Raw genomic sequence first — 16,524 nt, forward strand, 5'->3', positions numbered from 1 at the left:
TAGCTCCCTGTTATTAAAAAAAAATGACTAAATTCAAATTAAATCCAAAAAAATGAGATTTTAGTGTTTGGTAATAGCAACATTTCTCAAGAGAATGTCTTCTAAATTAAATTTATAAATTAAATGAAAATTAATGTGTCTCAGAAGTGTATAAGGATGATTGGTGATCCTAATATAAATGAAGTTTTTTGAGCAGACTTTTCTATTTTCCAGTAATTTTGGAAATTTACCCTAGAACTAAGTGATTCATTGCTTTGGCCAGTATTTAATGTACGTCAACTTAGGCCAAACACTTCTTGGTACCTTACTGAACATACATTGCCGAAATATAACAACCAAACATAGTTTAACTGTCGCTTAGCTTACCCTTCAGTGAGGGAGCTAGACAGTTTATTAAACAACCATTATGTCATATATAGTTTTTGAATTGTGATAGATATCTTACTGATGTGAAGGGAAGGAATGTATCATTTTAGATAGGGTACGGTGAGCAGATGATCAAGGAATATTTGTCTACAGAAGTAGGCTTATGATCAAAGAGTACAAAGGCAGCAGCTATGTGAAAACATTTCAGGCAAAAAAGAATAGCAAGCACCAACCTGAGGAGAGAAGGGACTTATTTAAGGAACTGAGAAGAGATTCTTTGCCGTGCCAGGCATGGTGGCATCCACTTGCAATCCCAAGTACTCAGGAGGCCAAGGCACAGGAGGCCTCGGGAGGCCTTGACAACCCAGCCAGACCCCACACTGGAACACACACTGACTGAAAGGGAGAGTAGCAAGGAACAAGGCAGGAGTAGCGGATAGACAAAGCCTGAGCAGAGTCGGCCTTCATTCTTAGAAGTCACAGGCTAGTGACTGCTCGTGGAGAGCAGACAGGCAGCTACAGGCCCAGTGCTTGCTGCTTCTGCAGAGCCATGCAGCAGACACTCCGTGTGCTACAGACTTGGGTACCGTCCCGTGGGACAAACAGACTGGGTCCAGAAGATCTAAGCCTGACCTCACTACCAAGAAAGCGCTTACGGTCTTTATGTAGAACTAAGGCTTTGATATTAATTTGAGCTAAAAAAAAATCTTATATTTGTTGCCTAGTACAATGAAAAAAAAACTCAGTTTTACCAGTGAACAAAGAAATGTATATTAAAATAAAAACATGATTTTTTAACTTATTAAATTGGCAAATTTTAAAAAATATGTATTAAACTGGCACATACTTTAAAATACATTTGTGTTTATACCCAAGTGTTGCAGTTCGAATGTCTCCCAGAGTGCGTGTGTGGGCAGCAAACCCCCCAGGTTCATGCGTCAGTGGTGTTTGGAGGAGGGCTTGGAGAAGATTAGAGTTAGATTAGTTATCATGGGATCAGGCCTTTTCCAGAAGAGGAAAAGAGCCAAACCAGCTCTCTCCCTCACACTCCCCGAGTGATGCCTGCACTGTGCTGTGACCCAGCAAGAAGACACCCACCACACATAGCCCCTCCATGTGAGACTTCCCAGCTTCCAGAACTGTGAACCAAACAAACTTCGGTTGCTTAAAATTCATCTCATCTGTGGTGGTCTGCGATAGCAACAGAAAATAGCTTAAGACAATAAGGATTTAAGGGAACATTTTTACACACTGTGTCAGAATGCATACTTGTTTAAGTCTGCAATCCCTTACTTAGGTCCCTTTGGTCAGACATACTTCAGAATCCAGAATTTTAGGGGGAGGGCTTTAGAAAAAGTAAGGAGATTTGGGAGGGTAATGAATAGAATACATAAAATAACAGTTCTTAAAATATTGGACATCCCGGTAATGACAGTAGTGACCCCTGAAAGACAAACAAATGATGCAGAATCTAAGATCATACTTAAATTACTGCCTGGAGAAAGTTTCCAAGGCATGAGGCAGAGCCCAGCACACTCTGAGTCAAAGAAATAAAGCTAAGAATTCAGGAAAACCAAAGTAGCTGCAGTTCACAGGACACAATAGTAGACAGGAGAGAACCACAGAGGTAGGGGGAGAGAAGGAAGAGGAAGGGAGCGCAGGAGGGAGGAAGGGAGAGAGAAGGAATGTGAGTGAGAGAGGGAGGGAGGGGGAGAGAGGAAGCCAGTTATAACTGAGTAGGTTGCGTGCTGACCCACTTGTGTGAGAAAACACCTTGAGGCCAGAAAGAATTCCACCTGAAAGGGTTAGAAGAAATAGAATCCCAGGTTCACATGGATACTGAAAGAACTAAACGGGATCTTAGCTCTTGACTAATTGGTTTTCATCCTGTGAGCAATGTTTAAAAACAAAACCTAAAAAGATCAAACCATCTATTTCCAAGTGTGTGAACCACATCCTAGAACAAAGCTCAAGAATATGCTAAGAAAAAAAAAAGGTACTCAACACTCAACAAGGTACAATTCATGGTGTCAGGCATTTGATCAGAAATTACCAGGCATGGGGCTCAGCGGCATAAGCACCTGCCTGGCAAGTGCGAGGTCATGAGTTCGATCCTTAGTACAAAAAAAAAAAAATTACCGGCCATACAAAGGAGGAAAATAATTGTTTTGAAGTAGCCCAGATACAACATAGATAGTGGAATCAGTAGACAAGGACATTTAGAATCATGTTCAAGAACCTAGAAGATAGAACACATTGACTCAAGATATGAAAGTTAGAAAAACCCAGTAGGACGTCTAGAGATTAAACCTCCATTTTTGAAAAGAAGACTCTGCTAGATAAGGGTTAATAGTAGAATGGCATTGCAGTAGGAATAGTAGATGAACTTGACTGTATAGCAATAGAAACTTTCTCAGCTGATACAGAGAACACACAGAAAGAAATGAGTGGCTTGAGCAAGCTATGGATCAGCTTCATGTGGCTGAATACACCAACGTGTAAGAGTGTTTCAGAGTAACAGTAACAGTAATGGACAGAGGGATCCATATTGCATGACCCTTTCTGCCAATAACAATTCTAAGCTCTTGGCAAAGATGATTTTTTTTAAATTATCTAGAGAGCAACAACAAAGAAGCAGGCCGAACTGTAAGGAACACAAAAGTAATCAAACTAGGGAAGCTCAGGAGCAAGCTGGCTTTTTCCTGTAGCACTTCCTGGTTTACCTTGGCATTGTGAAAAAAGAGCTTGAGCAGAAAGTCACTTTCTTGCTGGAATGAGAAAACAGAAGTCAAAGTTTACAACAACCAAAGCATCTGTATTTTTCTTTTTCTTTTCTTTTCTTTTCTTTCTTTCTTTTTTTTTTTTTTTTTTTTTTTTTTGTCTTTTTCCTTTTTATCGGTACCAGGGATTGAACTCACGACTGCCTGCTTACAAGGCAGGTGCCTATGCCGCTGAGCTAAATCCCCAGCCCCTAAAGCATCTATATTTCAAGGAGGAGCTTAAGGAAGAGTTAAAAAGATGGAGCCTCAGATTCTCTTTACAGAGTTCTAAATTCAACACTACTTCAAGAAACTCAAGAGAAAACATCAGGGAGATGGAAGAACTGAGCAGATTTCAGAAGCTGCCTAGTGCTGAGTGTTCCGGGTCAACACTGCTGTATTGGAGAGATTGATACATACCTCACATTTTGTGTTGAAACTGCTAACAAACCATAGTTTAGGACCAACGGCTCCTTTAAAACTGAGAGCTAGAGTAAAGTAAATTATCTAATATAGCTGGTGCCCAAACTACCATAGGATCAAGAGGCAAAGAAAGAAAATAGAGTCAACAGAAAAAGCATTAGTACAAGCAGGCCTGTGAATGACCCTGATGTTGGAATTGGCAGTTCAGGACTGTATAATGGAAATAAATGTTAAAGAAGTCAGAGGAAGAGATCAATTGGCAGGGTAATTGAACACATGGGGAGCTGTCAGCATGGGAATAGAAACTAAGAAATAAAACAAGTGCAAATTCCAAAGCTAAAAAGCATATCTAAAATAACATTTTCATTAGATGTCAAAACTTTTAACAGAAAAATGTTACCATTAAATTTGAAGACAGTGCAATAGAAATTATTGTAACTGAAGCAAAGAAACAAATCGTGGAGAGCGATAGCATGGAGCAGTATCAAGGAGCTTGGTGTGTGGAGTGTGTGCCTGCACGTGTGTGTGTGCACACATATGCATGCATGTGTGTATTTAGAGTTCCAGAACACAATGGAGTGAACCAGCAGAGTCTGGAAAAATTTGACCTAATAATATCTGGCATTTTCCCAAATGTGGTGGAAAACCTTGACACACAGATCCAAAAAGCCTACAATAATAAATATAAAGCCTCACAGGATAAATATATAAACCATATCCAACCACTTCGCAGTCATAGTGAGCCTGCTAAAACCAAAAACATACAGTTGTACAAAAATGTACAATAAAAAGGAGTCAAAAATAAAACAAGGATAGCTGACTTCTCATTTTAAGAAAATGGAAGCACTGGCACCTCTGCTGTGCTAAAGGAAGGCGCTGTGGTGCACGTGTTGTGTTATGTAGCGTCCTAGTGTGGCTCCGCATCATCCCATCCCTGCATGCTCATGTGGGATAACGATAGTGCAGAGCCTTGCTTCATTCAGCTCAATTCAGGTATTGATACCAGGTGGCTCTTGGTGCCAGAAGTTTAGTTCTGTTTTTTAAAGCAACCCTTTTGGTTTAAAAATGTCTTGGGTTATAGGAAAATTTCTTGGAATTACAGGAAAAAAATTTTGGACCCATCCTGTTAAGAGAAAACAGTAATAAACACTTTCAGATGTTTACACTATTTTGAAGCAAGGACTTACAAGAATCTGTCCACGGAAATAATTAAGCTTGTGTACCAAGTATTACGTACCAGGATGCTTGTGCTAACATTTTTAATAGTTAATAAAACAACCAAAATGCCCCATTAGCTCACACTTGGTTAAATTAGTTATAGCATTTTTACACAATGAATGAACTGCTTTGTAGCCATGAAAAATCACACTGTAGAAAAATATTCAGTGGTGAACTGAGCAGAGCAATTAAGGCTTAAAAAAAAAGAAAGCAAATTGATAAGGAGGGTTTTCCTGCTTTTAGACTTCAGCTCAGATTGCTGAAGTCAGGAATCATTTTATTAACTAAGATCACAAAAGTTCAGCATTAGTAGGCCTTAGCTTCATGTATCTTCTACATCCCAGACCTAGTGTCTGCACACCTGGATTTACAGTGTGTCTTTTAAGCCACACTGCCTAAGGCATTTCTAGAAGGAACGCTGTTAAGTGAGAAGTAAGACCTTTCATGAGGGATGCTGACCCATTCCTGCTGCCACATCAAACACTCCCTGACTTAATCTCCAGAGAACAGCCTTCTCAGATAAACTGTCCACCACCACGTCTAGTTCTTGGCTTGTTTTAAAAAGTCTGCAGATCCTTTCATGAGGTCATTTTTTTAAGCTTAAATATCTACTTCGCTTTGAAAATCTATTTTCTCCCTTTTCAAAAAGAGCATAGCAGGAGTTAAAATTGGATCACTTTTTGCAAGCCACATCATACATCTGGAGTGAATTCCAGAGTATTAATGTCACAGTGTGTTACAGCAGGGACTGTCAAGTCTAATTTTTGCAGACCTGCTAAATCTGAAAGGGCAATCTGGACAGCCAGCAGTTTTGATCTTTGAGCTGAGGTATGTTTTCTGAAGTTATTCTTGAAGTCAGAGGAGAAAAGCAAAAAAGCCTGGTCCTACTTGAATGGGGATGTGACCACGCTGGGAAACATCATCATCTTCTCACTGTCGGCTTTTACAGTTAGGCTTCAGGTTGGGAGAGGCCTGCAACCTTGTGTGCCGTTGCTCAAGTGCTCAGACTTCTACTTTGCTCTAGGCAGATACTAGCTTTGTGTTACTTGTGGTCTTAATTTTTCTTTGTAAGTTTGTAAGTGATATTCTGATTTTGTACGTTAGTCTGTATATTACTATTGGAATACTGTATATTCATTGCTGAAACTGCGTGAACCTGGACTATTGTGGAGAACTTTTTGTTGTTGTTGTTGTTGTTGTTGTTTTCCTTTTTATCGGTACCGGGGATCGAACCCACAACTGCCTGCTTGCAAGGCAGGCGCTTATGCCGCTGAGCTAAATCCCCAGGCCCCGTGGAGAACATTTTCAACAAATTCAGTTTCTTTGATAGAAAGCTGTTCATATTTTTTGTATCATGTTGGGTTCCTTTTTCAAGTTCTGTCTTTTAAAGAAATGTATCCCTTGCACTTAACTTGTTACCGATTTTGTTGATTTTTTCAAAGAACCAGCTTTTGCTTTATTAGTGTTTTCTGATTTGCTTGATTTCTAGCTCACTGATTTCTATTCTTCATTTCCTTTCTTGTGCTTATTTTGGTCTTATTTTGGTCTTCTCTTTCTAGTTTCTCAAGTTGGAAACACAAACCTTTTTATTTTCCAAGATACTCTGTAAGACCATAAATTTCTTTCTAACCACTGTTTTAGCGGCATCTTACAGATTTCTTACAATGCCTGTTGAGGTGATATAATAATTAATATAAACCATAAAGAGGTAAAATCTACAAACCTGACAAATGCACTTATCTATCCATGAATCTATCTCCATAATCAGGATAACAGTCCTATGCATCACCATCAAAATTTTGCTGTTCCCTGGCAACCACTGATGAGCCTTTTGTCATAATAGATTAGTTTTCATTTTCTAGAATCTTGGTTAATTGGACATATGAAGTATGTATAACATGTATACTTTGACTTCTTTCACTCGGCCTGATTATTTGAGATTTGTCTGTATTATTGCATCAAGTTCATTCCTTCCTACTGACCTCTGTACAAATGCCGCCACTGCTTACTGCTGTCTCATCTGCTCTCGGTACCACTGAGGCTCTGCAGCTCTTCAGTTCCATGCTGTTTGATTAAAAGCACCTCTTTCATTTTTCTTACACTAATCTTATTTTTATCTTGGCTCACTACTGACTTCGTAATCTCTAGAAAAACTGTGAGGAAACTTCATATAAAGTGTGCTCATTGTTCTTCTGAAAATGTTTTATGTCACTTATACCAGTGGAATGTATTTTGGGTTTGTTTTTTGCTTGGTTTGACTTATTATTTTGGCAGTGCTGAGAACTAAACCCAGGGCCTCACACATGCCAACCAAGTTATCTACCAAGTCAGCTACAACCCAAACCTAGCTGAATTGATTGACCACAGATTAAATAAACCTAGGCTATAACTAAATAGATGTTGAAATGTTTGCCCTTTTTTCCCTAGGTAAAAATGTCTCCATCATACCATCAGTCTAAAGGAGATCCTGCTGCTAAGAAGGTGAGTTTTGAAGTGTAAAAAAAAAAATCCTTCTGTGTGTTTTTTCTTCTCGCTTGAACATCTCAAAATGGCAGTGCTGTTTAATCATCTTAACACTGTCAGAAGTTTCTTCTGATTGGATGCTTTAATAACATGTTGCCAGGGCTTCTTGGCTCTTTCAGAAAAGCCACGTGGGATTTGGGGCCCAGCACCAGTCTCCTGGCACCTGAGGACTATCAGTGTTCTAGAATTCCTGTCCTCTGTACCAGTGTCAGAAAGAGGTATTCAGAGGGGAAATTGTATCACCTTTTTCAGTAATGTGCTTTCCCTCTCAATAGCTGTGTCTAAAACACTTGGCCAAAAATATAAACACTTGGGCACACGCCATATAGAGGTCCTCAGTAAACACCCATGGATGAGACCTGTCATCCGGCCACTTGAGTCCCAGCCTGCCTGGAAGCCGTGAGGTGCTCACCGGCTCAGAGTCCTTCACCTGAGCAGTGCTCAGACGACACTCGGGAGAACCGCTGAAATCCTTTTCTCTCCACTGCGGCACCGGAACGCACTGATATTTCTGCTGCATTCTCTCTTACTATGTTTCATTGGCAGATAGTTGAAACATTTTCTTCCTTTGCCCCTTTTTTCAGTTGCAGCTCCCATCCTTGTCAGCAAAGGATTCTGAAACAAAAATAACAACTTGCTGGCTTTGTTGACTAACAGTGGGTTTCAGTTTCAAAGCTGTGTGGCAAAACAGGTTCCTTTTCTCTGCCTGTAGAATCCCCTGACACTTTTTCAAAAGCAAAGAATAAAAACAAAATATGCTGTCTGGATAGCCCTAATACATAGTGTACATGAAAATCTCTTGCACTTCTGTCAAGCGGCAAGGACAGACAAGTCTAAGGCCATGGTTACTGCTACTTAGAACCATCAGGCCGTCACTCAAGGAGCTAGAGCAAGCCCGCATTCCTCAACTTCATGTTACTCCAGTGCATGCCTGCAGAATGGTACGCGATAGCAGGAGCACATGGTGGAATGTGGGTCCGGGTAGCACTCCTAAGTGCCAGAATAATCAGGGGGGACTTAAGCCCTTTATGTGCAAGGGGTCAGGATTATCTCTAAAGTATTTTATCCAAGCTACACATCTTGAATATCTTTTAATCATTAAGAGTTTATTTCTAGTAGTCACAATGATTTTTTTTTTTAAGCAAAAAGGCCTTTATTGGGCCGGGTATTTAGCACAGAGACACAAACACTTGCCTAAGGCAGCAAGCCTGAGGTCATGAGTTCCATCTCCAGCACCAAAAAAAAGGGGAGGGCCTTTATTGCAGCACAGAAGGACTGCAGAAGAGTGCAAAGATCCCTCTGAGGCAAACAAACAAGCAGTGGGCTTTTATGGGATTTGACAGGGTGGAGTTTGAAGGGGTGGGCAGAAAGACGTATTGACAGCTGATTGGGGGAACATTGGTGCTTGCACAAAAAGCAGAAAGTTCAACTTCAGGTTTGGAAGAAGTGGAAATTAGCATTAAAGGGACACACTGTCACTCTAGGGCTGAGTGCCATGTTGGGCAGGCGCCGTGCTGAGTCACATGGGTGGAATCCATCATTCCCATCTTTTAGTTGTTAGGGATTGACAGCTCTCTTAGACTGCTTTGTGCTGACTAGAGGCACTGTGGTGGGGACTGCTGTAGGGATGACAGGTTGGGCCCACATAGAAGGTGGTGCCAGGGGCCTCAGCCAGGACAAGGCTGTCTGGTAGTGAAGGTCCACAAACTGGATTGAAGACACTTTGAAATAAGTTTAAATAGACAGGAAACTATAAGCAAATAAATAAATAACAAGTAGTATGAGGGGTCCCACCAGGGGGAGAAGGTAGAGGACCCAGCCTCCTAGGGAAAGACAAGATGGAAAAAATTTTTGTGAGAGGCCTCCTTGGTTTTAGAGGCAATATATTTGTGGATTTTTTTTACCTGGATAAGAGTAACAAAGTAACAGCATTTTTTTCCTAACATGGTGCAGGTGCCCCCTTTTATATCTAACTTACAACTTTTTTGTATATCTTTTGATTATACTTTTCTGCTCGATGTTCAAGACCACATTAAATTGAGACCTATGCTAATTAAAATTAGCCTCTTGTATAGAGCCTCTCAGTTCTTGACAGTATCAGCCATCACGGTGAGTCACAGCCATTGCCTGATCAACAAGCCATTAATTGAATAAATTAAAAGAATTGTTTGTTTCTTTGTTTTTTAGCTAATTTGCAAAGTCTTAAGTATTGGTCAACAAACGAAAGGCTGTGTAGCTTTCTCAGGAATGTCATATTAGGTGAGCACTCATAAAATAAGAATTGTTAATTAGGGCCATTGACCACCCAAGTTGGAGCCCAAACTAAATAGCCTATGTTTAGTATCAGGCTGTTGTGGTGTCTATAATTCCTCACATGTGCACAGTAACTTGCCTGTGCCAGTGCGGGGCATCAAGGAAGGCTTCCCAAAGGGAGGACAGCTTGATCTAGCTTTGAAAAACAGATGGAGTGAGTATGGCACAGGGGAGGAAAGAGGAGGCTGCGTGTGTCTGTCTTCCGTATGAAAGTGTGAGAAGGTCTGGCAGGAGATGGGTGGGGATGCAAATCACAGAGAGCCCTATTCTGTGAAGTTTACTTTGAATCTTGAGGATAAGAGTGTCTACTAAAGGTCAGTATAAAGGCAAAAAGGCTAATTTAAAAAACAAGTCAATTGTCCACACAAGAAAAAGTTCCTAATCCAAGGCTGTGATAATAGAATTAACTCAATATTAGCTACCCCTGCCTTCTACCTTCCACTCTGCCCAAATGTCAGTTAGGAGTCCTTTGAGCTCATAGCACCCTGGCGTAGTCTCTGTCAGCGTCCTCATCTTGATGTGTTGAAATTATCTCTTAAGTACATCTCTCATTGGAGCAAGTACCTCCAAAGGAGGCCCACCCGTTTTGTGTACTGTTGTATGTCCAAGTACAGAAGAGAGCATTCGCTCAGTTGTCCATGAATGAATGAAGGAACCATGAAGGCGGTCCCACAGGATTTGTAGTTGTTCATGGGACTGAGGAGTAAAGAGGTTTCTGGCCCTGATAACTGGAAGAAAAACAAAGGAAACATTATTGCTGCTCAGAGGTGTATTCCTGGCTTGGCTAGTTTTCTACTCTTTGCTCTGAATAAGCAATATTTTGAGTGAGATTTACTTGAAGATCATTGTGAAACTCAACACCTTCTGGTTCTTCCCCACTCATATAAAGCCTTTGCGTGTGCATGTGCTTATGTTTATGCATGTTTACCTGTCCCTTCTATGTGTACGTCTACCTGTCTGTCCTGGTTCTTGTCCTCGAGCTAGAGTTTCTCTTCCCAGAGTTGTGTTGACAGATGGAAGCAGCAGTGTCTGTTGACCGGTGACTGCCAAGGTGACATGAGTAAGAAACACAAAGGAAGCAGCAGTTTGATTGCAGCCAGAGTCCCTTTTGGCCCATAGCTGAAGAAAGTGTTTGCCGACTCCTGGTAGCACGGGCCTGCCAAGAGCTGCATTCTCATGCTGAGGGAGCAGGGGCGGTGCTCTGCTGGGCTTTGCCAGCTTCCTGGGATGTGTGTGTCACATAGCAGTCACTTCTGAGGACATCCCTGTGTGTGAGGGTATGACACATTCTACCCCTTGTATCTTTTCACAGCAGTTTGCATTTAGGTATTTATAAAAGCTATAGACTAGAAATACTTATTCTATAGATATGTATAGTATATAAAATTTGCATATAATACATATGTATATAAAATTTCTTCTTAATTGGCTCTGATAAGCTTGCTAGTAACAAAGGTAGCAGATGCACATTGCTTCCCCAGAATCTTTCCATTGTTTAATCGTGGATGAGGAAAATTTAAAAGTCAGGAAGCGCTGCTGTCAAAATGAAAATTGACACAGTGGTCCACCGCGAGCAAGGCCTGGATCCAGGTGGGAGGTGCTGGCAGGGGAGAAAGGAGTTGAGAGGGGAGAAAGGAGTTAGCTGATGGCAGGGTCAGAGACCACTTAGCTGTGACACATCTGTGCGCTGCTACTGGAGAAGGACCCGCCAGGGATTTTTATAGCAGAAGTTGGGTCTGTCATGTGCGTTCTCGCCGAGATAGCATTTTTGTCTTAAAGATTGATCCCACAAGCTGGGTTCCTTCTGAGATGTCGCCTGGTGTCATGCAGCTTTTCTGCAGTCGTGTGTATACTGTGGCCAAAAACTCTTCACACTGCTTGTGCCAAAGAGACGGCCAGTTTCCTTAGAGTAACTGCTGCCAAGGAAAAAATACAGGGAAAGAAAGTAAAAAAACTTTTCCAGTATGTCTGTGGTTCCATCCAGGAAATATTTTGCAAGCTCAGTGAGGCTCCAGGCTTTGGAGAGACCGAAATCAGTGAAATACCTGCTTCTTCTCTTGGCTCATCTACACACCACTGGTGACTGAACTGGTGGACTTAGTAAGCAGGCTATTGAGAAATTAGTGTTCGGCTTCTCAGATATTCAGGTATAAGAATTTAGAGATTATTTCTTTCATTCCAAGTATACTGGGGAAGTTAGATTTTTCAAACCCAGTTCCTAGTCTTGCTACTCATGTTGGGAATGTAGACAACTACAGTTGCTCATGATGTTTATTGAATTGCAGAAATTCGTTTTGTTTTGTTTTCACCAGCAAACGTCTTACCAAACTACTGTTTCCTGTTTCCATAACAACAAAAACGCTGGCTACCCCGTCTCAGCCGGTTGGTCGTAAATGGCTGGTTGAGTTTCACAAGTCAAGAGAACAAAGTAAGGAAAGCGCTGAGGTAGATCCAGCATTGTCTAAGCCCTCATTAGCAGTGGCTTAAATATTCATTTGCCTTTTTGTTCCACCCTTAACTCTTTTTTGCAAAGATGCAAGTCCTCAAAATCAGCAAAGGGAAAACTTGGATGGATGTTAGTGCATCTTTCTTAGAGACTTTGATAGTTGGACTTTTATGTGACTTTAGTGATCAGAAAAAAGAAACCAAGAATATGGTTTGGTCTGTGTTTTTGCATAGGCAGGACTGAAAACCTCAGCAAGTCAAGCCTTTTTGTGCTAATGTGAGGAAACTGAAGTCTAGTTGCCTTCAGACATCTGAAGGCACTGACTTGAAAGAAAGTGTGAGCATTCTTAGTAGTTTAGAGGACAGGACTAGTACCTGTGGGTAGCCGCTATGATGCGTTCTCATGTACTAAAACCAATGGTTTACATTAGGGTTCACTCTGTGTTGCATGTTCTGTGAGTTCCAGTAAATGTGTAACGAAATGTATCTATCTACTGCAGAGTGTCATCCAGAATAGTATCACTACCCCAAAATCGCAGTGCACCTATCTAGACTTTACTTCAGCCTCCGAAAACTTTTGGCAACTACTGACTGATCTTTTGACTGTGTTCATAGTTTTGCCTTTTCTAGACTGTCATGCAGTTTGAAGTATGTAGTCTTTGCCAGTTAGCTTCTTTCACCTCACAGCATTTAAAGAGTCTCAGTGTCTTTTTATGGCTCGATAGTTCCCTTTGTTTTTTTTAATCATTGAATAGAATTCCATTGCCTGGATGTACCAAAGTTCACCTGCTCACCTATTGAAGGTTATCTTAGTTGCATCCAGGTTTTACACTTATAAAGCTGCACTAACCATATGTGTAGGTTTTTGTGTGGACATAAATTCTCCACTCATTTAGATAAATACCTTAGTGCAAGATTGCTATGTTGTGTGTTAAGATTATCGTATTTGCTTTCCATAACTATTACAAAATGCCTGAGATAGTTAATTTATAAAGAGAAGTGTTTATTTTGGCGCCTGGTTCTGGAAATTCCAGTCCAAGATCAGACAGTTCCCTTTGTTTGGATCTCTAGCAATGGCAGCACTTAACCAGCAGTTATGCCAAGAACACTTAACAGAATAAACCACTTACATCTTGAGCCAAGAAACAGAGAACTGGGAGCCTGGACTCCCATCATCAGCTTTGACAGCACTTCCAAGTGACCTGAGGACCTTCAGACTCCACTAAAAGATGAACAGTAACTCCCAAGAGTGCCTCCTTGGGGGCATGGTCCTCTGGGGGACATTTAACATACAAACTACAGCAATTGTGTTCAGACTTTCTTATCTTCCTAAGTGGGCATGCCATTTCTCATTCTCAACAAGAATGAATGAGGATAGCTATTGCCCTACCTCCTCACCAGGCTTGTGCTGTCAGTGTTTTGGATTTTAGCCATTCTAAAATGATGTATCATTTAGTGATATCACACCGACTTTCAATGTGCAGTTCCCGAATGATATGATGTTACCTCTCTGTTCATCTGCTCGTTTGCCATCTGTATGTCTCTGTGACTACTTAGTGTTTTTTTCAAGATTTTTAATTTACTTGGTTAATTGCTTTGTTTGTTGGTGGTGCTCTAGGGTTTTCCTTGTATCTTTTAGCTTTTCTGATCCAGGTTCTGTTTTAAACTAGCTTAATTGGGCTGGAGATTTAGCTCAGCGGCATAAGCACCTGCCTCGCAAGCAGGCAGTTGTAAGTTCGATCCCCAGTACCGATAAAAAGGAAAAAGACAAAAAACAAACAAACAAAAAAAAAAAAACTAGCTTAATTTCAGTTACATACTGCATTACTCCTCTCTCCTTTGTGGTGTTATTGTTATACATAGTACATTTATTAATGTTACAAACTCAGTATGTTATCATAAATATTCCTTTACTTTGTTGTCATTTGCTTATTAGCTCAGTACACTTTTGCTTCCACACATCTCCTTTGTGCAAATGTGGTGTATGGTGCATATATGTGTACACATTACTATATATAACATTTCTCTGTGGTTTTGGCCCCAAATTGTGTTGTACGCACTTTATACAGTTGCTTTTTAAAATCAGTACTGAGAAGACAGGAGCTCATTCCTAGAGTGTTTTACAGTTCCATGATTACCTTTCCGGTTCTCCGTTTTTCCCTGTGGCTTTGAAGTGGCATCTGCAGTCACTTTCATGCAGAACTTACTTTAATAGCTCTTGTCAAGCAAATCCACTTACAACAAATTCTTAGATTTGGCTTATCTAGGAAAATCTTAGTTTCTCCTTAATTTTTGGAATATAGCAAAGCAAAGGATTCTTAGTTGGCAGAGTTTCGTTTTTTTAACATTTTGTGTATGTTATCCACTGCTTTGTGACCTCATTATTTCTGCTGTAACTCTTTGTTGTTATTGTTGTTGGTACCAGGGATCAACCTCACCCTCACGCTTGCCAGGCAGGTGCTTAGGCCACTGAGTTAAATCCCTGGCCCCCTGCTGTTACTCTTACTGGAATTCCTTAAGTGACTAATCTTTTTCCTCATGCTATATTCAAGATTTTGCATCATTTACATTCACTATTTCTGTTGTATCTATTGTAGATCTCTTCTGTTTTATCCTATTTAGAGTTCGTTGTGCTTCCTGAACATCTAGGTTACTTTCGATAGACTTGGAATGTGTTCAGGTATAATTTCTTCAAGTAGTTTTTTTTCCTATTTTTTTTTTTTTTTACTTCCATTAAATCATGTGTTATTGTGTGGTGCTACTGCTCCAAAGCTCTGTTCCTTTTTCTTTATTCTTACCCCCGCCCCGCCCCGCCCCAATTTTTCAGCCTGCATAATCCCTATTGACCTGTCTTCAGGTTCACTAATTCTTTTCTCTGGCAGTTCATACATACTTTTGAGATCCAGTGGTAAACTTTGTATTTCAGTTTTTATAATTTTCAGCTCCAGAGTGTTCTTTGGTTCTCTTTCAGTTTGTATTTCCTTACTCAGCTTCCCTATTTGATACAGTGTTGCCCTGGCTTCTTTTACTTTTGAAGCCTTTTTCTCCCTGATAAAGCAGTAAATATTCCAGGCAGTATGTGTTACTGGCTCTTTTGTTCCTGGAGTGTGTTCATGCTTTCTTGTCTCTCTGCATAACTCATATTTTTACAGGAAACGACATTTTTTATATTGTGTTGTATACTCTGTCTCCCGCCCCATCCCCCTGCTTGGTATTATGGTTTGCATATTTACATTAGTTTTGATAACTGGCTGGGTCAATTTAGTGAAGCTCATTTTCCTCCCCAGTGTTACACCTCAGGGAGACGTAATGTGCGGTGTGTCCACAGTCGCCCTGGATGACAGTGAAAGTGGCTGGGTTCTTTCTGGGGCTTTCTCTGACTACACCCAGCTCTTAAACTCCAGTAATTGCCTGCTGATTGCTCTGTTGTTTTCAGCAGTGGCCGCTAGGACATAAATTGTTCTTTAAGCTAATGTAATCTGATTGTGTTCCTTTTTAAACAGTTTTTAAAGTTTTGTTTTGTTTTGTTTTTTTTAAATCTCTCCTGTGGCCTCATGTAGGCTCCTCCCTGTTTTCTTTTTCCTTAGTTCTCTTCTGCAAAGGAATCGGACTACATTCTAAATTGTGACATCATTGGATTTGTGAATCTCCTTCCAGGTCCCTTTAACCACATCCTGCACTGTTCTTGAGAACACACTTAGGCCTCACCATCTCTGTGCTCTGTTATAAATGAAGTCAGTTCTGTTAGGAAGAAAGCAGGAGCTGTATTTTTAAAGACCTGCTTCTCTCCCAAGCCAGATCTCTTTTGTTGGCAGTAGGGATAATAGCAAGTTTCTCTCTGAACATCATGCCCTACCCTTGCTTCCCCTACCTCCTCTCCATTTCTGCCCCTTCGAGGAGCTGAACACCTCTGAAAGGAAGAGCACTACAACCTCTGGGCCTCTTGTCTTACTTTGTCCTGCCATGCTAGGTTCTGAGGACTCCTTTATAGAGAGTCTTTCTAGATTCTTCTTGTCTTAAACAAAGAATTGGACAAAACAAGCACGAAAGTTAGGTTTACACAAAAGGTAGAAAGAAAACATGCTCTGCCAAGTGAGTACAGGTGCATTCATTACAACTGAGTGTAGGAAGAGACATGTGCTCTATAGGTGAGAGCAGACCATTGTGAACGAGTGAGCATGGTGGTCAAGAACTTCATGTATCCTTACACCTCCCTTTCCTTGCCTCTCTCTACATCATTTTACCTGGATTTTCACAAGAAGGATTGAAGATAGCCTTTTCTGATTGATCCCAGGTGCAGGGCTTCTGTGCATATCCTGGACTTCTGTGATTGACAGGTCACACCGCTTGCCAAGCCAGTTAGCCATGCCCTGATTTCCTGCCTCACTCGCCTGGCACCACTGCCTCGCAAGCCAGGGTAATGGCTAAGTCAGGGCCCAGAATTTTCTTTTTTTTTTTTTTTTTTTTTTGTCTTTTT

The 16,524-nt window shown here is 40.8% G+C and overlaps 1 protein-coding gene across 3 annotated transcripts in view; it reads left to right on the forward strand.

The window, feature by feature from the left end:
- The window catches only part of Vps8 (VPS8 subunit of CORVET complex), a 193,082-nt gene that overhangs the window by 161,711 nt on the left and 14,847 nt on the right, over nucleotides 1-16,524 (forward strand). For all 3 annotated transcript variants that reach the window (XM_063261176.1, XM_063261177.1, XM_063261174.1), the window contains exon 45: nucleotides 7,194-7,247. In XM_063261176.1, the coding sequence (XP_063117246.1) occupies nucleotides 7,194-7,247 (54 nt within the window). The remainder of the gene's footprint in view (nucleotides 1-7,193; nucleotides 7,248-16,524) is intronic.

Source organism: Cavia porcellus, unplaced genomic scaffold, assembly GCF_034190915.1.
Source record: "Cavia porcellus strain 051 isolate PalLab524CR breed Dunkin Hartley unplaced genomic scaffold, mCavPor4.1 scaffold_14, whole genome shotgun sequence".
Lineage (NCBI taxonomy): Eukaryota > Metazoa > Chordata > Mammalia > Rodentia > Caviidae > Cavia > Cavia porcellus.